General features: G+C 37.0%; 2 protein-coding genes across 2 annotated transcripts; both read left to right on the top strand.

Moving 5' to 3' along the window:
- The first annotated feature begins 127 nt into the window (after window positions 1–127).
- fam114a2 (family with sequence similarity 114 member A2) lies at window positions 128–9,342 on the top strand. Its single transcript, XM_042498967.2, has 14 exons — window positions 128–390; window positions 1,136–1,374; window positions 1,924–2,023; window positions 2,314–2,412; window positions 2,606–2,709; window positions 3,120–3,254; window positions 3,528–3,692; window positions 3,835–3,958; window positions 4,075–4,160; window positions 5,126–5,251; window positions 5,533–5,657; window positions 5,785–5,857; window positions 6,550–6,603; window positions 7,732–9,342. Exons 2-14 carry the CDS (start codon window positions 1,156–1,158, stop codon window positions 7,831–7,833), a joined length of 1,512 nt encoding a protein of 503 aa, XP_042354901.2. The 5' UTR covers window positions 128–390; window positions 1,136–1,155; the 3' UTR covers window positions 7,834–9,342.
- An 862-nt stretch (window positions 9,343–10,204) lies between these two features.
- cnot8 (CCR4-NOT transcription complex, subunit 8) lies at window positions 10,205–16,790 on the top strand. The gene is made up of 7 exons (XM_042498895.2): window positions 10,205–10,345; window positions 12,053–12,264; window positions 12,907–13,100; window positions 13,218–13,379; window positions 13,703–13,847; window positions 14,052–14,162; window positions 15,974–16,790. The coding sequence occupies exons 2-7, from the start codon at window positions 12,148–12,150 to the stop codon at window positions 16,100–16,102; spliced, it is 858 nt and encodes a 285-aa protein (XP_042354829.1). The 5' UTR covers window positions 10,205–10,345; window positions 12,053–12,147; the 3' UTR covers window positions 16,103–16,790.
- Window positions 16,791–22,309: the final 5,519 nt, after the last annotated feature.

Below are 22,309 nucleotides of genomic sequence, written 5' to 3'. Positions count from 1 at the left end.
ATAGATCAGTTGTAATATTTACCGTGATACAGATCAACACTGTGAACGTGCACTTTATTTTACTGAATTTTTAAAATATACATATTCTCCTACTTTTATTTTGAAGATGCTTACCGGAACCTTTATTTCACAGTGTGGCTAACTTGTGGAGCTGACTCGAGCTGACTAGTGAAAACAAAATGTGACGTGGCTAATCCTGTAGACAAAAAGAACAAGAAAACCCGAATCATTAAACTGTTTATTGGAAAACTAAAAGGCGGATAACTTTTAGAAAGATACATGCAAACTGGAACAAAGAAGCTAAACCTTTCGTGTTGTTGAATCTAAGACGGAAACTGTTGGCAGGTTGGGGTAACGTTAACTGCTAGCATCAAGACTGACAGGAGAAAGGTGAGATTGTTGCAGAAGTATAACAGTGTATGTTGTTTTTCCGACTTAGTTATCCTTAGGGAATCATAAAAAAGCGTCACGTTATATCGATAAACAAAAATAACAAAAAAAGCTAATGCTCTTTTACTCACAGTTAAGGCACGTTTAGCAATTTAATACAACAATAATACCAACGCTATGCCAGTTTTTGATACTATATGTGATTTACAGATCTAGTTATAAGGTTTATGTTGTGCCTTTCATAATTTAAAACCCTCTTCCTGCTGCATGTGTTAGGTTTTCGCTTCAGGAATGTGTACTTTCATGCGCAAAAATGGCTGGATATGAATGAACAGTATACACAATATAAGATGTTATTTTTTTTTTTTTTGTAAATCCCCATTGGTAACAGTATAAGTTTAAGAAAACCTATACTGGACTTTAAACTAGCACAGTCTCCAGCTGCACAGATAACCAACAGCTGGATAACTGACTGCTGTTCCCTGGATGTTATTGAAATGCATCCTGGGAACTGTAGGAAACCACTGATTTTACCAAAACAGTGATTTACGTTATATTATTAGAAATTAACTCCTGGGACAAAGGCATTAAATATCACAGTGTGATACTAGCGCTGCACTAACTTTTGCTGTTGTACCCTGCTCAGCCTGTCAGAATTCAATGCTCTCAATATCAAAACAGCACACAGTATGCAGTTGTTTAATTGTATACTTACCTGGCTAATAGTTATATTTTTACTTTGAAGGCATGAACTAAGACATAAAGATGTCAGACAGTGAAGCTACAGCAGCGGAGAATCCAGAGGTGGTACCAGAGATTCAGGATGCCTCTCCTGCAGAAACGCCTGACAGCTCCTCCCCAAGCACACCTGACATATCGACAGATGTGGCTCCCACAAGGAAAGCCAGGAGGAGACCAGATGTCAAACCTGCAGCTGAAGTTGAGGAGAAACCAAAAGTAGAGGAGCAGCCAGCAAAGGCACCGGTGAGATAGTTAGTTCATATTAGACAAAAAACTACAAATAATGGTAAAAAGGAAACATAATTTCAGCTTCACCAGTTGCTTAAATGCATATGACTGTGTCAAGACAAACACTGGATACAATTTACTCAATTTACTCTGGCTGTCAGTTTTCTTCTTGCGTTGGTAAGAATACACGTCACTTTTCCACTTTTGACAAAGGCTTTGTAAAGCTATCATTTAAAGTATGCTCACTTCATTAAGAACAGTCAGGTATGGCCACTCAGGAAGCCACAGACTCCAAAGTTAGCAAAAAATGCTACTGTAATTAAAAAATTATCACTGTGGTCATCTTGTGACCTCTTGGCCTAACACTAAATATTATTGTGTGTGTTTACACAAGTTATTACCCTCGCCTTGCGTCAGTTGAATTCCCTGTTAACCACGGGGACACACCGACTCTGTGTGTACAAAACTAATTAAATTTTTTTTTATCTTTCACTCATTCACAACCTCTGTTTCTTGCTTTCTCTCTTTTTTCCTTTCAATTTTTTATCATGTATTCTCTGTCAGACACCTGTGGAGTCCACTGTGTCTCAGGGTGGTTGGGGATACTGGGGCAGCTGGGGAAAATCCATCTTATCCACAGCAACAGCTACCGTGGCCACTGTTGGTGAGTATAAACCACCTACCTAACCCGTTCTGTATGTTTACAACATTTTTTTAAGTCATCTACTTGGAGAGGTAAATGTAGTTGTGTATATGCATGTGTGTATATGGGTTTATTCGGTTAATTGTACTTGAATTTATGTGATGCCAGAATAGTCCAAGAAGTAGTTAGAAATTACTCCAACCTCTTTATTACTTGTTATAATACTCTGTCCCAGCTCACTGTCTTTCCGCCTATTACTGTTCAGACATCCTCTGTATTATTCATGTTGCATGTCTCTTGTCTCTGTCCAGGCCAAGGGCTCACTCAGGTGATAGAGAAGGCGGAGACATCTCTGGGAATCCCCAGTCCGACTGAACTCTCAACGCAAGTTGAGGAAGAGCAGAAACAAGGTAAGTCATTACTTAATGTTGTGTCTAAAAAATGAATAACAGTGGGTTAACGGTCACAGTCACCATGGATCTTACCTTCTTATACACAGAGATGTATGAATATGAGTGAATTTATCACATGTTGCATATTTTTATCTCAATATTGTTCACGCTTTGTGTAACAGTTTGTATTGCGTTTGTTTCTCTTCTGCAGGTGAATCTAGCAGTGAGACGGACAAGGCGACCGGCGATGCATCGGTGGCGGTGGGAAGTGCAATGGGAATGCTGTCGTCGCTCACCAGCGTCGTCCAAAGCACAGTAAGCAGAAACGTTCTCTGTGTTTTGTTTCTGTTTTTTTAGACGGAGGAAAAAGAAGTTTACATTTATCATTAAGTATATTCAGTTCTCACAATTATGTTGTTCAAAGAGTAGAAGTCATCTTATGTGGAGCACTGATACTAAAAATGTACAGCTCTTGATAAATGGTAGAATTGCAATGGCATGCATTCTAGTAATTCTGTAGTATTTTGCATACTTTCAAGTCAATTCACCTTTTCATTCATCTTTTAAAATCATTCCAAGATATTAAATGTGAGTATGACTTTGTGCTATTATGTCCAGTATTTGTGATTTCTTTGTTTTGCAAAGGATTACATGTTCCTGGGCTGTTTGGTCTATAAAACCCTTTTCAAACCTTTCAGACAATTCATATGTCCTTCTCCTTACAGGGAAAAACGGTGATAACAGGCGGTCTGGATGCTCTGGAGTTCATCGGGAAGAAGACGATGGATGTGATAGCAGAGGGCGATCCCGGCTTTAAGAAGACTAAAGGACTGATGAACAGGAACTCAACTCTCTCTCAGGTTGGCAGACCGTGATCAAATATGTTAACGAGTAGCTCATTTTCATAGTGTTTAACATTTATTTTTAATTAGGGTCTGAAATATTAGAATAAATAAATTTAACCTTCAACATCTCTAAAAGTCAAGATGGAGATAGAGACGAGAAAACACACTCTTTTACTTCTTTATGTCTTTTAATAAAGTAAACTTCAGCTGACTTATACTTGATTTACTCCCGGTTGTCTGATGTTTTGTCGCCTCTCTTACAAATTGTCATCTCTCTCTGTCTCTCAGGTGCTGAGGGAGGCGAAGGAGCGAGAGGAGCTGCAGACGGCAGAAAAAGAGTTTTCAGATTCTGAGAAGAAGGTGGTGGCTCACTACGGGATGCTGTTTGATGAATTTCAAGGTCTGTCACACCTTGAGGCGCTGGAGATTCTGTCTCGAGAGAGTGAGTCTAAGGTATGATGGGAGTTTCATTCCTAAGTACGACACCTACTGTGGCTAAAAACACTGTTTTATGTCTCATGATTCTGGTAAATCTGAAGGAAAGGAATCTGGTAAAAAGCCTCAAATGACTGTTTGTCTTGTGCGTGTGCTGCAGGTGAAGTCAGTGCTGACCACACTATCAGGAGATGAGCTGGTTCAGCTCAGACAAGAACTCGAACTCATTAAGGATTCTTTCTCTCTGGTTGAGTTTGATGATGAGGAAGTGGATGAGAAGAAAGGTAACATATCTGTAAAAGAGTTATTAAAAATCCCAGCACTGCAAAACGAATACGGCAAAATATATACCTGATGTGATTAACACATCAAGTAAATAATTTTACATTGCTATTTCCAGATGAAGACGGCTCAGAGTTCGAGAAGGAGTTAACAGAGGCTTTGGAGGGTCTCAGTGTCAGTGGCACAGTGGACAAACTCAGCAAGGTACAACGACACATTTTTGTGTTTGGATCAGATTCCTGCTCAGCTTTTGTTGAGATAAATACTTTTTAGGCTGTAACTGTGTATCATCCAGAGGTGAAGACAAATTTGATGACTTTAGACTTGACGTGACAAAATTAAAAAAGACTTGCAATTTACTCTAACAACAATGACTTATGACTTCACTTGGACTTCAGTCTTTTGTAGATATAATAAATCTACAAAAAACACAATGGCGTATGCAAAATGTGAAGATTGAAAATAACAGACAACGGAACACAACTTACAACTTTGTTCTACATTTGAAGTTGCACAAAGAACAGTTGAAGCTAATATTAACATCAAGCAGTGAGCTAATATTAAGCAACGGTAGCTTTTTTCAGCCACTTGTTTTAGCAAATAAATGCAAATTTTAAAAAGCATTTATGATTTTTGTAAATGTAATATTGGCATTACTTTTACTTAAGAGGGTATTATGACTTGTTTGGGACTCAAAATTTAAACTTTGGGACTTGTGTGGTGCCCATTAGCTCACCTGGTGGGTGAGAGTGGGTGACCCATGTACGGGTTTGAGTCCAGCCTGTGGCCCTTTGCTGCAGGTTGTCCCCTCTTTCTCCCCTTTCCACACCTAAGCTGTCCTATTCTAATAAAGCCAAAAAAATAAATAAATCTTTTTAAAAAAAAGTTTAGGACTTGGGACTTGACTTGGGTCTTGTTTGCAAAGACTTGCAACTTACTTGTGACTTGTAAAAGAATGATATGGTCCCACCTCTGGTATCATCGTACCTTGCAGCCACAAAAAAATGAATAAAATCAAAATAAATTACATAATCTAGACGAAATTAGATGACATTAGATTGTACATTTCCTGTGGCTCCTGTCGTCAACTGGCAGTTAAAAACTGAGCGATGTGAACAGAGTGGTGGTTACGTCAAAAATATGGTTTATATGTTAATAATCTCTAACAGGCCTGTAAGAGCGCCTGCAGCCAGATCACTGACATGACCAAACCAGGGAAGAAGGCGGACGAAGCGGATGTGAAGACAGAAGAGGAAGAATGTGAGAAGGATGTACAGGAAACACTTTCTGTAGAGGTATGCAGATGTCTTCAGGATTTAACATTGAAAAGAGAGAAATCATTTGAGGTTGCTGTCAGACTTACAGGTTAAGAGCATATCTTTATTGCATGTCTCAGGAGTGTGCTGATTCTGTTTGGAGAGAGTCCAATTGTTTCATGAAACATTAACATTTTGATGTGCACGAGGATGTTTTTATAATATGTTTCAGTCCTCACAGTTTCTCCTGCATGTGACTTCTGGCTCATTCAACAGTATTTTTGTGTATATGTGTGCATGTGCATATCGAATATTTTCAGGAGGTTCATGCTGCAGCCATCAGGAGTCTGGCAGAGCTGACGGCTCGATCCATCGAGCTATTCCACAAACTGGCTGAGATGATCCTCTTCTCCAACGGCAGCGCAGAGGCCAGCGTCCTGTCACAGTAAGATGATGTGGATTTTCAGTTTTGAGACACTGCAGGAGCTATACTGGAGAAAATCACTGTTCCATCTGTACTTTAATTGAATTGAATTGAATTGAATTGTATTTTCCATGTGGTCCATCCTCAGATTAACTGTTGTCCTGTGTAAAGAAATCTCACTGCTTTCCAAGAAGTTCACATCCTGCTTAACAACAGCAGGGGTAAGTGCGAAGATTTTAACTTAAACTAACTCTGTGTATCACAGAGTTTGGGATCATTGAGTGTTTTCATAGTCGTGATGTTGAACAGTTAAAATAATAAATGTTGTTTTTGTTTTTATGGTTAATATGGAGTTACAATCTAGGAAGTGTGGAATTCAGTGGTGTAGGAGTTTGGCCCGTACTGGGGATTAAAGTCTGTTTATCTCAGCCTCTGCAACTTCATTTTTGAAAAATCATTTTCTTTAGTCTGTATCCCACAAATCTCCACACTTTACAGTACACAACTACTGTTTTCTGGCCTGGTGTTACGTTATTATTTAAAACTTCTCAGAATAAACATCCTGTAAACACTCAATAGAGCAGATGTCTGCAGTTGAGTCAGTGAGTGTGAGGCAGTATGACAGTATCGAGTTACAACCACTTACATCATGTAAATTAGTTTGATTTAGAGTTCAAAGAGATGCGTTTTATCATCTTTAACTCACTTCATCCCTCTGTTTTGTTTCCACCCACGTTTGTCTGATCTACTTAAATGTCAAACCCTGAACTGTAAAACTCTATTACGTGCTGCTCTTTGTACCTTCAACATTTCATTTTCTACTCTGCTTTTCTCTGTTTTGACACATTAACACTGCTGCTGTTTGTTCATCAGAGAGCTGGTTATAATTTGATCTAAACGTTCTGTTTTACAGTCAAACGAGAAGGGGGATGTCCTCAACCCGCTGATAACAGGAGTCTTTTTAGAGGTTTGTGTCAAGGCACTAAAGCACTATCAACACACACTGTGTAATTAAGTCACACTATTGCAGTTCTATCTTTATCATCCATTTTATTGCTTGTATAACCCTTAAATCCTTAACCCTCAGGTCCTCCTTTAAAAAAATCACTTTTGTCCTCTTAAGACCCTTTTAGGTCACTGTATCATATTTAAATGTGTAAAAGAAAAAAAATCAAAAAACAAAATTTGATTTGACTTTGAAATGCAAACACACAAGACCACTTTTTTTAGTTGTTTATTTCATGTGTTCCCGTAGGACATGTGAGGATTGCTCCACAGTTGCACAGTGTTTGTGATTTCACCCCTAGTTGATTTGACATGCTATCTTGAATTTCACCAAAGGTTAACTCTTTGACCTTTTATTGTTATATGCTAACAAACACAAGATCAGTTATTGTTGCTCTACAGATTGCACACAGTGCTATATTTCATTGTCATTATCTCCTGGTTAAAAAAGACAAATATCTCAAAACTCACAGTAGGTGAACAAAAAAAAATTACAGCATCGGGTGCAAAGGTCCAGGGTAAGCTAATATGCTACTATTTGGATTCCAAAAACTAAAAACCTTTTGGAGACATAATTGATGCAGAATCAGTCCATTATAAAAAAACATCTAAAAACTCTAATAAAAACTCAGTTAATGTAATCATTTGTAGTCAAGCAATTATTGAGTTATAAAATCTTGTTAAAAACAAAAGGGCTAAGCTTATCCTTCCTGTTTCTAGTACAAATGAACAGATTGAAATCATTTTCCTAAAATGATGTGTCATTTTCATGATACAAGTGCAGCAATCTTTGTTCTGCTGTCTTAATTTTAATACATAATAACACTTTTAATCCTACAAAGGTCCTCGAATAATTAGGGGAAATTGTGCTGGGAACAAGTGAAATTACCTCTTGTCATTGGTTGGGATATTTCCTTAAAGTAGAAATGGTTGTAAAGGCTACAAAAGAGCCAAAAAACATGTTAAAGAAGATGTTTTGCAGTTGGATTGTCTGTATTTGTGTCATGGGGCTTTACAGGCCCAAATATGAACATTTCAGAATTATGTTAAATACAGTATGTCTCATGTTATGAATCCTTTTTCCTCGCAGGCGTCCAACAGTGCGTCTTACATTCAAGATGCTTTCCAGCTGCTGATGCCCATACTGGAAATCTCCCACATTCAGAGGAAAGCTGAATCCACAGAGCAGTGACCAACTGATGTCACCTCTGACCTCCATCGCTGCCATGACGCTGGGACTCTGTCACAGCAGAGAACTGACACATCTTCAGAACTTTTCCTTTAAAAAAATAACCTGTGTCAGCTCTTACGATGTCTGGTTTTCAGCTCAGGACAAAATCAATTTCACACCTGGAGGGAAAAGTGTGTTTTTGTGAAACAGTGTTAACTTTCTTTTGATTTGCTGGTTTAATTGTTAAACGCAGTAGATGGACTCATTGAAGTACAGTGTTGATGAGGTCTGGCTGTACCAACTAAGGGAAACAAATACATTTGTGTTAAACAGAAAGCAACTCATTATTTTTTCTTTTACACTAACAAGTACACTATTTTTTTCTGACAGCACTTGTCCTCTTGCCTCTAAATTCTGCCTCAGAGAACACTTAAAAAAATGACATACAGAATGGAAACACCCATGATACTTTTTTAAAAAAAACAAAAAAGGTGATTTATTCAGAATGTATTTTTTCTCTGTACTGCACAGAGAATAGCTGGGAAATTCTTTTCTGTGCATATCTCTCTAAAACACTGGTTCAATGAGCAGTTGGGCCAAGTGTTTTTGGACACTGACAAGTTTTTAACCAAAAGTGATGGGACTTAAACGTGTCACTTTTGCCAGTCTCTGTAGCTAGCATGCCACTGTTAATCTGGCAATATGACTCAAGAGGCCTTGTATTACCTCTTTAAATCTCCAACGTACAGATTGTTTTCTTAGTTATTGGTAACCTTGGTATCATGTTCAAATCATCATCAGATTTGCTGTAATTTGTTTACGTAACTCTAAATCTAATGATGCCTGTTTGTAGAGGGACATAAGTTTATTATCATGCTTGCAATTTGACCCTGGTGCTTTGTTTTACCTCCAACTGGGTGTAAAACAATGTCAGCTTTAAATGACTATTTTTTTCTCTTATGCCAGCCACAGTGTTGAATGAAAGGCTTGGATTCGAGTTGGTCTTGAGTCAAAAAACTAAATTACTGTTTTTAATGCTGAGACTCAACTTTAAAGTTTTGACCTTGTGTAATCTGAGAACACAAAAAATAACCAATTTCTATTTTTTAATTATTTTCTTTTTTCAATATCTAGGCCTAAATGATTTTCAGCATTCTCATAATCCCTGATGTATCTGACAAAACGTACAGCTCTGTTTTTTCTCTATTGACCACTCTCGGAAATCTTCAATGTCCAGTTAGAGAAATATGCAAAAACACCATTTTAAGCCCCCTCTTTATTGTCACCAATTTCAATATTCATGAAACTTCATTGTAACTTCAGGTGTTCATTAATCAACAAAGGAGCTTCTATCTGCCATTAAAGTTGTGATTGTCTTCTTTGAGCCAATGACCTTTAGTTTTATGATGTTGAACTGCTAACAGCTGTGTGTTGTGGGCATGTAAAGTGATATTTTTTGAGAAATATACTGTATTGTTTATCAGATATTTGAGATGGTTTTCAAATAAATGCGCTTTCATATAGGTCCAATCTGTGATTTGTGTATGTGAGTTTTTATTTAATATCTAGTAGACAAGTTTTAGTGTATATTAATAATAGACATGTCAGTCAATTTGGAAGTTAGGGCATGAAAATTCTGTTTTGATTTGTGAAGGTTATGGGGACAGATATATTTTTATACTTTTGGTCTAAGTGTGGTTTTGCTGGTTTGGACCCATATAGGTTCCAATGAAGGGAGATAATTTAATAATAATAATAATAATTCCATAATAATTTAAGGAAATAAATACTTGGTATTGCAAATAAAACATTGAAATATCGCAATGTGAAAACACTCCATTATAATAAAAAGCGGTGTATTAAAAAGCTTTATTAAAATACTAAAGTATTATTTGCGAATTGCACTAAAATTAAAAGTAATAGTACTAAGTATGATGAAAAATAACACTGAGATGATTATACATTTATAATATTAAATTATTATTACAATGATACATCAGATTTACCAGTTGTAGTTGGTCAAAGTGGAGAAAATATATAGGCCTACTGTTGGATAGTTAAATCTGAAAAAAAAATGCATTATGTTTTATTGTCATCATATGTTTTGAATATATATATATATATCCATAATTCTCAAAATAAATGTATTAGAATGAAATGAAAAAAAAAACACAATACTTATTCTATTGTATTTCAAGTGGAAGTATCACGATGTAAGAAATTCAATAGTTAAGTTCAAATAACTTACTTGAGTAGATGTCCATTTATTTCGTATATATGTTTGTGTTTTGTTTTGGATTTTATATGCAATACTGCTGAGTTTTCATTTGTATTTTTCTATGTGTTGAGCAGTTTATCTCACGTCTTTACACATTCAGGACAGTACGTGGCGGTGTAGAGCTCTACCGTGTAATTACGATCCGGCAATATACACAAAGAAGAAGAAGAAAGAGGGAAGGAGAAACCGAAAAAGAAGAAGAACAACAGCGGCGCTAACAACTAGCTTGTCAGGCTACGTCGAGGAAATTCAGAGGTAAACCTAATATTTACACTTTTTATACTTTCCACAGTTACACACTGAGATGTCTACAGTGTGCATAGCTGTTCTGGCATACAATTAAGTGAAAAAGCAAAGCCGTTTCATTTATCCTTTGCTCTGGTGTTGTTAGCTTTTTTGGTAACGCGAGGATTAGCTTGTAAACGTTAGCCGCTCATGCTTAGCACCCAGCTCGTCCCTGCGCTGTAACATCGTCAGTCAGTGTCACTGTTACTCCAAACGGTGCTGTTAATAATGCCTCTCGAGTTGTTCAACACACTTATCACTTTCCATAGACTATTAGTTCACAGGGATGTCAGACTTGGTGTTATTGTGTTAGATATCTGTTAGCTTACTTAGCCCGACAATATAAACAACTAGCTAACTTCAGCTTGATGTCATGGTAACGCAAAGGCAGTATTCATCTTTTACGCCTATTTTCAAGAAGTTGTATCCTCATCATATTGTTTTTGCAGTTCAGTAAGAAGGAGAATGTCACTTAAATCAAATAACTTTAGTTGCTAACCCTCTTAGTACAACTTAATACACCTCGCACGTACTCCAGTCTTCACAATCACTAAAAGGTTGAATCAACACATTTCTAGTGCAGTTTCAACAAAAAAAAGTAAAATTTTAGCCTTCATCAAGGAGACGTTAGGTTGTATTACAGTGTTTTGAACATGCATTTTAACAAGGTAGCCAAAGTGTAGAGCGACAGTAAAAACAATGCAGCCATGCAACTGGCAGTACATGCAGGGTCTGCTAGTGTCTGCTAGATTTGCTTCGCTCACCAGCCACAAAACAATTGTAATTCACTGAGTGGCTGGTTGATTTTGGAGTCCACCTGCCACCGTGGCTGACCCAATAATTTAATCAGAAATACTTTATTGATATTCGGTTTAGTTTAGTGTAGTTCGTTGGCTCGGATGCCAATAAAAGAGAATTATAGAAAGAAAAAATAAATACAAGCACCAAGTATGTAAAAATATAAAATAAAATACTAACACAGTCAATAAAAACAATTAGCTATAGTATGTGAATATTTGAACATATAAATATGTATAATGTGCTGAGTCTGTAATAGGGGTCGACCAATATTGTTTTTTCAGGGCCGATACTGATTGTTAGTAGTCAATGAGAGCGATAATTGATATGTGGAACCAGTATGTATTTACAATAAAACTGAAAATCTTTGTCAGTATTAAGAATGTATAACAAACTACAAAAATAAACTTGGTTAAAATGCATTTAGCAAATTAAATGTTAAATTAAAATAGAAACTTTCAACATCTTATACAGCAAGTACTTAGTAACTTTAAAAAAGTATTAGATAGAAATAGCTCCTTTAGGTTTTACAAAGTATAAGTTTTCACCCACAAACCCTGCATAATCTTCACAAGTGTGGTTTTACGTATGTACAATAAAAAAAATGCATTTTGCATAATAGAGCTTTAATAAAAGAGCTTTCAATAAAGGTCTGAGTCTTTTAAAACACTATCAATTTTAAAGGATGTAAACTGTGTGGACTTGCATCTTTTGTCACGTGCTTCAATCCATAGTTTGTGTGTGCATTACTCTTAGTGATAACTGATGTAGTGGTACTAACATTCATCTTTGTTCTTGTTTAGCTGAAGTTATCCTTGTACCAGTGCTGCAGAGAGATTTAAATGCATTCACCAACCCCTTCTTTTTGTCCTCTTTCAGAGTTGTCTTTCTTCTGCACACCGTCTCCCCTTCACCCCCCTCACAAGCGCTGCTGCAGGATTGTTGGGTTTTAGCTCTCTTCCCCACCTGCCAACATGCCAGCTGCACTTACAGATTCCAGTCAGATAATCTGTGAAGTCTGGGCGAGCAATGTGGAGGAAGAAATGAGGAAGATCCGACAGATTATTCAAAGCTACAATTATATTGCCATGGTAAGAGAGGAGTTTTTGATGCATAGTCGCTGGAAAAAAATGCTTTTTTTAAAAAAATAATTCTGTATAACGTTGAGTAAAATATGAGAGGAAAAAGGAGTAGCATTTTTTTCTGACTCAGAGACATAGAATAAGAAACCTTTAGGGTTCATTTTGCACAAGTGATACATGACTGGGTAGAGATAAACCCTGGCACATTTGAACACAATCTGGGAAACATGTTGTTTGTAGGTTGCATCTTTTATTCATTAATTTTATTTTTTTATATCCTAGAAATTCTTGTCAATTTATTTTGAATAGTGACCGGGTAGAAGCTCAGTAGCAATTTAAAAGAAATGACATTTTGAAGTAGAAACAGCTGCATTTGAGGGACTTTGGTTCTAAATCAGCAGCTCATTTGTTTGTATTTTTTGATTACAGCAAGACTTTTTTTCTGCAAACTGGCTAAACATTTGTTTTTAAACCTCAGGGTATGTTTCAGATAAACTGTATCTACCAAAATATAACATTGGTCAGGCCTGTTAAGCCAAAGTGGGAACAAAAAAATTCACGTTGCCAAACTGCAATCGACTCCAGTGGAATAAGAGTGCAGAAATATTGAAGGGTGAAGTTTTCTGTTAATTAATTTATTTTTTTCATTAGGACACAGAATTCCCTGGAGTGGTTGTTCGACCAATCGGAGAGTTTCGAAGCACAGTAGACTACCAGTACCAGCTGCTGAGGTGTAACGTTGACCTCCTGAAAATCATCCAGCTCGGCCTCACATTCATGAACGAGGATGGGGACTATCCTCCTGGCACAACGACGTGGCAGTTCAACTTCAAATTCAACCTCACGTAGGCACATTGTCTTCCTGCCCTTTCTAATTTAATTTGTCCTTACTTGAATGATTTCTCTGTCAGTGGTTAGTTTGGTTATCACCTTAGGAATATCTTTTTTTTTTCTTTTCACAGAGAAGACATGTACTCACAGGACTCCATAGACCTCCTCCAGAACTCCGGCCTCCAGTTTAAAAAACACGAAGAAGAGGGAATCGACACACTCTACTTTGCAGAGCTCCTCATGACGTCTGGTCTGGTGCTGTGTGAAAACGTCAAGTGGCTCTCCTTCCACAGGTCTGTTGTTTATTCTGATCCAGCTTTTGTATTTGCAGATCCAGTTTAGTTTAGTCCAGTTTGACTGTCAGTCTTACAGTTTCTTGAATGTTATAAAAGTAAGATTTGGGTTTTATTTACAGCATGAGTTCTTCCCTTTCTAGTAACAAATTTAGTTTGGTTTGGTAAAAAGAAATATCACTCCTGTCTGTATTTATCAACCGATGGTTTCAAATTCAAATCCATTCTCTTACTCTGAAGACTACAGTTATGGTAAGAATATCAGAACATCAGTGTAATCCAGTGTTATCCTGACCCGGATCCCACTGTTCTGTATTTCTCAGTGGCTACGACTTTGGCTACCTGGTGAAACTGCTGACAGACGCGCGGCTCCCTGAGGAGGAACATGACTTCTTCCAGATCCTCAACCTTTTCTTTCCCGCCATTTATGACGTCAAGTACTTGATGAAGAGCTGCAAGAACTTAAAGGTATTCTAGACTGAATATCTATATACAGTACACAGGGTGGACAAAGTCATTTCATAGAAACTGTATCAGAGGTGTTGATTCAGCTCAACAGTTGGCGACTGTAGCTGGTGATGGGGCTCATGGTCTTATGTCCAACAGGTCTACATAGGACACTAACTGTCAGATAATGTCAGAACAAGTCTTGACCTATGTGCGTTTGTGCAGGGAGGGCTACAGGAAGTGGCAGACCAGCTGGAGCTGAAGAGGATCGGGCGGCAGCATCAGGCGGGATCAGACTCGCTTCTCACAGGCATGGCTTTCTTCAGGATGAAAGAGGTACAGTTTCTTTTAATTATTAGCCTCGCTGATCTGCAGGATGAGCCACTTCTGTGTGTTTTAGGACTTCTCACAAAACTGTTGATTACCAAAAATATATTAGGTGCCCTTACTAGCAAAAAACTTTGTTTACTGTAGGTGGTGTGTTGACAGATAACCTGTGGAAGTATTTATATACGTTCCTGTTTTAAAAAAAAAAAAAATTGGGACAACGTATGAAATGTAAATAAAAACAGAATGCAATGATTTGTGTTTTTGACACAGGTTGATGCCTGCAATATGTGTCAAAAAAGTTTGGACAGGGGCATTTTTTCCACTGTGCGACTTCCCCTTTTCTTTTCTACCCTGTTCTTGCTTGATATTGCTCAACAGTTGAGGGTCTCTGTTAAAGGGGGGGTTGCAGATCCATGAATGTAGCAGGCAGAGTTCTTTTTATCTCCTTCGTGGATTAATGTCATTAGTGGGATGGATAATTGATCTGTGGATATGTTCATACAGTCATGTCAGTTTCTAATGTATTGTCACATGTCTGATTGAAGGTCGCATTCAGTGTTGGTTTTTGACCTTGCCCCTTGCATGCAACGATTTTTCAGAATCCTCAAAATCTTCTGATGATATTGTGGATTGTTAGATGGTGAAATCCTTAAAATTTTGCAGTTGTAGGTTAACAAATGTTGTTTCACTGTTGGACTATTTGCCCATATTTTCTTTCCACAAAGAAGCAAACCATGCACTGTCCTTGCTTGTGAATAAGTAAAGCCTCCTGAAGACATTTTTGCAATCTTATAACTTTAATGCAAGCGACACTGTGCGACATGGATCTGAATAAACTTCGGTACAATATCAAGTTTGATGTATGCAGATTGTACAGTGACATCATCAACTGAATTGTAGGCTACGACATACATCCATCGACATCAGTGCGCATGAACAAAACGTAATCAGCAAGCGTCATCCATCTACGCTGCCCTAGTGGTATGAAAAAAATGTAAACAAACAAACAAACAGAGCCCTCACTATAGTTGCATTATGTGTGTCGGAAAAAGTCTGAGGAGGAGGAGAATGTGGATGCGGTCGTGGCTGGTGAAAAGAGGCCAATGTGACATGGCAATTTTGCAATAAGAACTCGGAGTAAGTATTAGCATCTACTAGCATTTAGCATGCACTAGCAGAGTCATGCTAATGAGTGCATCATTTCATGCTGCATTTCTATTGGTTGCTCAGTAGACGTAGGTTGTAACAGCAAGTCGCAGTACGATTGTCATCCCAAATTTTTGACACCATCAGAATTTTGTCCCAGGCTGTCTTTGATCGTATGACAGAGACAACAGCCATCCTTGAACCTCTCTCACTGTGCAACATGGGACCACCGTTTTAGAGCCACGACTAAAGATATTGCCACGTTTCTATTACGATGGTCATCTTTCATCTAAGACAGCCCAAAATTGCAGTGTTTACCAGGCTTAAGCCTTTTGAGATTCTCCTTTTCATACTCCATAATGATACTAACAACTTTCACCATTTAACCTCTTCGCTCTGTGGGTGTTTTCAGGTATTTTGTTTGGTTTTTTTTTGAGCATACCACAACTGTCCCAGTCTTTTGTTGCCCCTGTCTCAACTTTTTTAAAACATTTTGCAGGCATCAAATTCATAATGAGTATATATTAACAAACAAAACTAAACAAAACTACAAACAAATCATTTAATTCCGCTCATAGGACTTGTACATATCCAGCATGTAAGAATATAAGGTGTGTTTTAGCAATGGGTTTCAGGTTTCATGTAATTGAAATGTGTTTTGTCTTGTTTAGCTTTTCTTCGAAGACAATATTGATGATGCAAAGTATTGTGGGAGATTGTATGGCCTGGGCTCAGGCTCCACCCAACCCCAGAATGGCATCTCCAGCTCAGGCCAGGAGGAGACGAACAACAAGCACTGACTCAGCGCTCAAAATATTCAAGTGGAACACGCACTTGTTTTAAAACCCGACCAGCAGTTTTCTTCCCTGATCTCCCTCAACACATGCTCCCTGAATGAGACAAACTAAAAGTTTCTTTAAATTTTCTTCCTGAGTGACTGCAAAATGGACTCACAGTGACATTGGATCACTCACTGGCTCATTTGTTTCCTTTAAGTCACTTTTACTGAGTATATGGCCATACATTCAAAACTGTTTTTTTACAGCACTATAGTGACCCCCTTCTTTAACAGCATGGGACCAGCTCCTGTATGATACCATGATTTCAGACCAAACTTTGCCAAAAACAGCCAGATTCTTTAGTTCAGTCAATCCTTCTCATCAGTGGGACTCATCTCTTGTTGCAGGGATTTCATTTTTTAAGTTAATGTTGGAAGGGCCTGTAAATTAAAATGTATAATTTTGATGAAAATAAAAATGTTTTAGCTCTTTTCCACTTTCACAAACTTTTAACAGTGGGCGTCAAAGTGTATAACTGTGCTTGGTTATGCATGTGTTTCAATGGGCAAACTACTGTCGTTCTGTACATTCACCCACCAAACCAAACTGTCCACCGTCAGGTTTACAGATGTTGTGGTCACTGTTGTTTTTACATTCTACATTGTTTTAAACAGTTGTATATTAAATTGTTTTGTATTTTGAATGTAAATGTTAAGTATTTCATCTTTTTTTTTTTTTTTTACCATAATCAGCCATACACTGACACAGCTTGCTCAAAATTTACATTTAAAAGGGTTCATTTCAGGTCATTGGAAACTCTTGCCTAGAATCTGTGACTTAAAGACTTGACCCAAACTTTTTTTCCAATCTGGAATATTGTCTACAATTTTTTTATGTAAAAAAACTAAACTAAAATAAAAAATAATCAAATGTAGGGCTGCAACTTGAGCAGCATTGATTAGAGTAATATATAAGTCAGTTAATTGACATAATTACATATCTATCAAACAAACATGCAAAATAGTCTGCATCCAGCTTTTCAGATGTTAGGGTTTTCGATTGTCTTTCTTTTAACATTTTGATGTCAATCTATTGTGAAATGTTGGCCTGACAAACCAAAATATTTTAAGACATAACCTTGGATTCTGGAAAATCTGAATGCTATGTCATTTTTGTCCGACCAACCCAAAGATATTCTAATTGAAATTATCTAAAAACTGAAAAGTGGCAAGACTTCACATGTGAGATGCTGAAAGCAGAGAATATTTTGCATTTTTTTGCTTGATAAATGATGAATTAAACTTTTTTTATTCTATAATTCTTTTATGCTATTTTGAAGAAATACTATACTATAAAGTTTTTTAATGCCATCTTGGATGACATACTGCTACGATGCTTTATGCCATTTTGGACGACATACCATAATATGACATTATTTCTGCCATTTTGGACAACAAACTACTCTATGATGTTCTCTATGCTATTTTGATGACATACTATACTATGACTTTTCCTGCCATCTCTAAAGACACTGTACTAGGACATTTTTATGGCATTTTGGACAACACGTGCAATGAATTTTTTATACCATTTTGGACGACATTTTCATACTCTAAGATGACATGTGTTGACGTATTGAAGCCATTTTGAACGACACATTATACCATGATGTTTTTATGTTATTTTGACGACATACTACACTTTGACATTTTCATGCCATCTCTGACGACATACCATGCTTTAATGATTTAGTGCCATTTTGGACCACATACTAGACTATGACTGTTTTCTATTTAATTTTGGACAACATGTTACACTGTGACGTTTTTCTGTCGTTTTGGATTGTTCTATGACTTTCTTATGCCATTTTGGATGACATACTGTTCTATGACTTTTTTATGCTATTTTGGACGACATAGTATACTAAAATCTTTTTATGCCATTTTGGACGACAAACTTCACTGTGACATTTTCATGCCCTTTAAGACGGCATACTATGACGTATTGATGCCATTTTGAATGACACATTATACCATGTTGTTTTTATGCTACTTTGACGACATACTATACTATGATGATTTTTTGCTATTTTGGACCACATGATGTTCTATGACTTTGTTATGCTATTTTGGACAACATACTATGGTAAAATGTTTTCATGCCATTTAGAACGACAAACTTCACTGTGACATTTTTTATGCCCTTTAAGACGACTTACTATGAGGAATTGATGTCATTTTGAACAACACACTATAGCATGATGTTTTTATGCTACTTTGATGATATCCTACACTATGACATATTCATGCCACTTTTTGAGCACTTACTATATGATGATGTTTTTATGCCATTTTAGACAACATACTATAGCATGATGCTTTTTTATGCCATTTTGGACAACATGCTATACTATGACGTTTTTATGCCATTTTGGAGCCACACTGATGATTTTGATGATTTATGAGTGACACACTATACTGTAGTAAAAATGTCATATTATAATATGTCGCTCAAACACATAGTAAAGCATGTTGATCAAAAACATCATAGTATAGTATGTCGCTCAAAAATCATCAAAAATTTCAGTGTATTGTGTCGCTCAAAAATCATCAAAAACGTCACACTAAGGTATGCCGCTCGAAAATCATCAAAAACATCATGCTATAGTATGTCGCTAAAAACCATCAAAAACGTCATAGTGTAGTAAATCCCTCAAAAATCATCAAAGACGTCATAGTATAGTATGTCGCCAAAAAATCATGGGATGTTTGAGACTGATACCAATTAAAAAATTCACATTATGTTGACCGATTTAGTGATTTTTTGAGCTGGAATGAAAATAGATCATTTCTATGCTGATTGTGCACTGATTTTGCACCGATATGATAAAGCAGTCAGAAGGCAGCTTTCTTAAACAAACAACTTTTATTTTTACTTATTGAACATTACACACAAAGAAAAATAAAAATAAACATCTGTACTGTATGTGTTCAGCACCAGTCTTTGCTGACCATTCAAATGAAGAATATGAAAATAAAATACACATCAGTGCTGTATGGTCTTTGCTGACCATTTAAATATCGAATAAATAAAATAAAATAAGGAGTTAAATAAACATCAGCACTGTTCAGTATCAGTCAATTGCTGACTGTTTTAATACTGCCAGTCAATTAGGGGCAGGTTTTAGAACAAGAAGCATAGCTTCTCTGCATTTATACCTGCCAGGGAGCTCCTCTTGTCCTTATAAATGTTCCCCAATGTGCTAAAAACCCTCTCAGTGGGGACAAAGGAGGGTGGAGGAGTATTCTGTTTGAACATTCCCCAAAATGTCAGGAATCACCACAGGTACAGAATAGTCCTTAAGTAGGCCTAATGGCTCCGTTGTGATCTCTGCATATTTACGTATTGTTCTACTTGTTGGGAGTTGGAAGGAATCAAACATCAGATATCAGTTTAATCTTTCTCATAACTTGAGCTTGCAAAAATGGCCAAACACACCATTATATACCATGATGAAAAAATGACCAAACGTAAGGCTATAGTATGGCAAAAATGACATGTCCCAAAAAGAGCTTTAAAGACCTTAAAACAACATAAAATAGCATACTGAGAAACGCCATGACAATAAAACTTGCAAAAATGTCAAAAACACCATAATATAGCATGTTAAATAAATGACCAAACAAGCAAGGCTTTAGTATGGCAAAAATGTCAAAAGATGTCGTCCCAAAAAAACTTCAAACACTTGAAAACGACAACACATTGCATGCTGAAACAGGCTATAAAATAGAATGCTGCAAAAATGGACAAAAACACTGTAATATGGCATGTGGAAAAAAAGGCAAGGCTATAATATGGCAAAAAAGTCATACTAAAAACAGTATTAAACAACTAAAAACCACAAGTCATAAAAATGACCACAAATGCCATACTATAGTATGGCAAAAAATGTCAAAATATGACATGTCCAAAAAACAGCTGAAAACACATGACACAACAAAAAATAGCATGCCAAGACACGTCCAAAAACACCATTATATGGCATGTCGAAAAAACGACCCAAAAAGCAAGGATATAGTATGGCAAAAATGTCAAAAAATGAGATGTCCCAAAAACAGCTTTAAACAACTAAAAACTACATTACACCGCATGCTGAAACATGCCAAAGCATAGAATGTTGCAAAAAAGGCCAAAAACACCATAATATGGGATTTAAAAAAAACATACATTTCCCAGCTGAAAAACAAGTCAGGACAGCATGAAATATGGTGCTGAGAAAAATCATAGAAATAAAACTTGCAAAAATGGCCAAAAACACCATAATACAGCATGTCAAAAAAATGACCAAAAAAGGCAAGGCTATAGTATGCCAAAAATTTTCCAAAAAATGACATGTCCCAAAATCAGCTGAAAACACCTCAGAACAATATAAAATAGCGTACTCGGAAACGCCATAGCAATAAAACTTGCAAAAATGTCCAAAAACATCATAATGTAGCATGTTGTAAAAATGACCAAAAAGGCAAGACTATAGTATGGCAAAAATGTCACAAAATGACAGCTGAAAACAACCCAAAACATCATAAAATATCCTGCTGGGACACGCCATAGCATTAAAACGTGACAAAACGGCCAGAACCACCATAATATAGCATTTTTTTAAAAATGACCAAAAAAAAAAAAAATCAATGCTATGGTATGTGTCACGTCTGCTCCACTGCTGCTTCACCTCTCTCACCTCTCCCCTAATCATGTTGATTTCCTCCACCTGCGGTGTTTCCCTCTCTCCCCCTCCGCCTGGCTGCACCCTCATCAGCGGTAACCACATCCACCTGTTGCTCATCCCTGCTCCTGCATATAACCTGTCCTGTGTCTCATCCTTACTTCCAGTTTGTTCTTTGCCATGCGAGACTTTCCAGCATTCTGTTCCTGTCTGTCTGTTTGTCTGCCTGTTGCCGAATTGCTCGTCTCTGACCAACCCGCTCTGTCTCCGTCCCGGTGATCCGACCTGCCTTCTGTATCTTGACTCTGAGTTCGACCTGCGCTTTCCTCATCCCTGTTCCCCGAGAGGAGGTGGCACTCAGCGAGCCTGCTCATCTGAGAGACCCGCAATCGCTGGAGTGAGATCGGCTGGTCTCCTCGACTCACCTGCTCTGCTCTCCCGGTGGGTTCCCTGTCAGAGCCTCGTCGTCGGTTCGACTCGTTCCGGGGGTCGACCCGATGGATCACCGAATTGGACATTCTTCTCCTTGGACTTTGTTGAGATTGTGATTAATCCTGCTTTTGTAAATAAAGCCTCTGAAAGACTGAGATCGGTTCGTGTTTTGCATTTGGGTCCAGTAACCAGCCGTGACAGTATGGCAAAAATGTCAAAAAATTACGTCCCAAAACCAGCTGAAAACACATCAAACAGCATATAATAGCGTGCTGGGACAGGCCATAGCAATAAAAGTTGCAAAAATGGCCAAAACACAAAAATATAACATGGTGAAAAAAATGATCAAAAAAGCAAGGCTATTAGCATGCCAAAAATGTCAAAAAATGACGTTTCCCAAAAACAGCTGAAAACAACTCAAAACAGCATAAAATATGGTGCTGAGAAACACCATAGAAATAAAACTTGCAAAAATGGCCAAACACACCATTATATACCATGACGAAAAAATGACCAAACGCAAGGCTATAGTATGGCAAAAATGACATGTCCCAAAAAGAGCTTTAAAGACCTTAAAACAACATAAAATATCATACTGAGAAACGCCATGACAATAAAACTTGCAAAAATGTCAAAAACACCATAATATAGCATGTTAAATAAATGACCAAACAAGCAAGGCTTTAGTATGACAAAAATGTCAAAAGATGTCGTCCCAAAAAAACTTCAAACACTTGAAAACGACAACACATCGCATGCTGAAACAGGCTATAAAATAGAATGCTGCAAAAATGGCCAAAAACACTGTAATATGGCATGTGGAAAAAAAGGCAAGGCTATACTATGGCAAAAAAGTCATACTAAAAACAGTATTAAACAACTAAAAACTACAAAACATTGCATGCTGAAACATGCCATAGCATATAATGTTACAAAAATGGCCCAAAAAACATAATAGTTAGTATTTTTGAGCAAAACACTAAACTATGATGGTTTTGATGATTTTTGAGCGACATACTATACTATGACATTTTCTATCATTTTTGGACAGCATACTATACTATGATGTTTTT

This window comes from Plectropomus leopardus, chromosome 15 (assembly GCF_026936395.1).
Source record: "Plectropomus leopardus strain MGB_pleo_1.0 chromosome 15, ASM2693639v1, whole genome shotgun sequence".
In the NCBI taxonomy this organism is placed as follows: domain Eukaryota; kingdom Metazoa; phylum Chordata; class Actinopteri; order Perciformes; family Serranidae; genus Plectropomus; species Plectropomus leopardus.
This window is presented reverse-complemented; position numbering and strand designations above follow the sequence as displayed.

What these genes read in the sequence shown, in the direction of transcription:
- fam114a2 (XM_042498967.2), top strand. Translation starts at nt 1,156, where the DNA reads ATGTCAGACAGTGAAGCTACAGCAGCGGAGAATCCAGAGGTGGTACCA. An exon ending in GGAAGTGGATGAGAAGAAAG is followed by an intron (nt 3,959 to 4,074) that starts GTAACATATCTG and finishes TGCTATTTCCAG; the next exon opens with ATGAAGACGGCTCAGAGTTC. An exon ending in TAACAGGAGTCTTTTTAGAG is followed by an intron (nt 6,604 to 7,731) that starts GTTTGTGTCAAG and finishes TTTTCCTCGCAG; the next exon opens with GCGTCCAACAGTGCGTCTTA.
- cnot8 (XM_042498895.2), top strand. Translation starts at nt 12,148, where the DNA reads ATGCCAGCTGCACTTACAGATTCCAGTCAGATAATCTGTGAAGTCTGG. An exon ending in GCTACAATTATATTGCCATG is followed by an intron (nt 12,265 to 12,906) that starts GTAAGAGAGGAG and finishes TTTTTTCATTAG; the next exon opens with GACACAGAATTCCCTGGAGT. An exon ending in AGAGCTGCAAGAACTTAAAG is followed by an intron (nt 13,848 to 14,051) that starts GTATTCTAGACT and finishes GCGTTTGTGCAG; the next exon opens with GGAGGGCTACAGGAAGTGGC.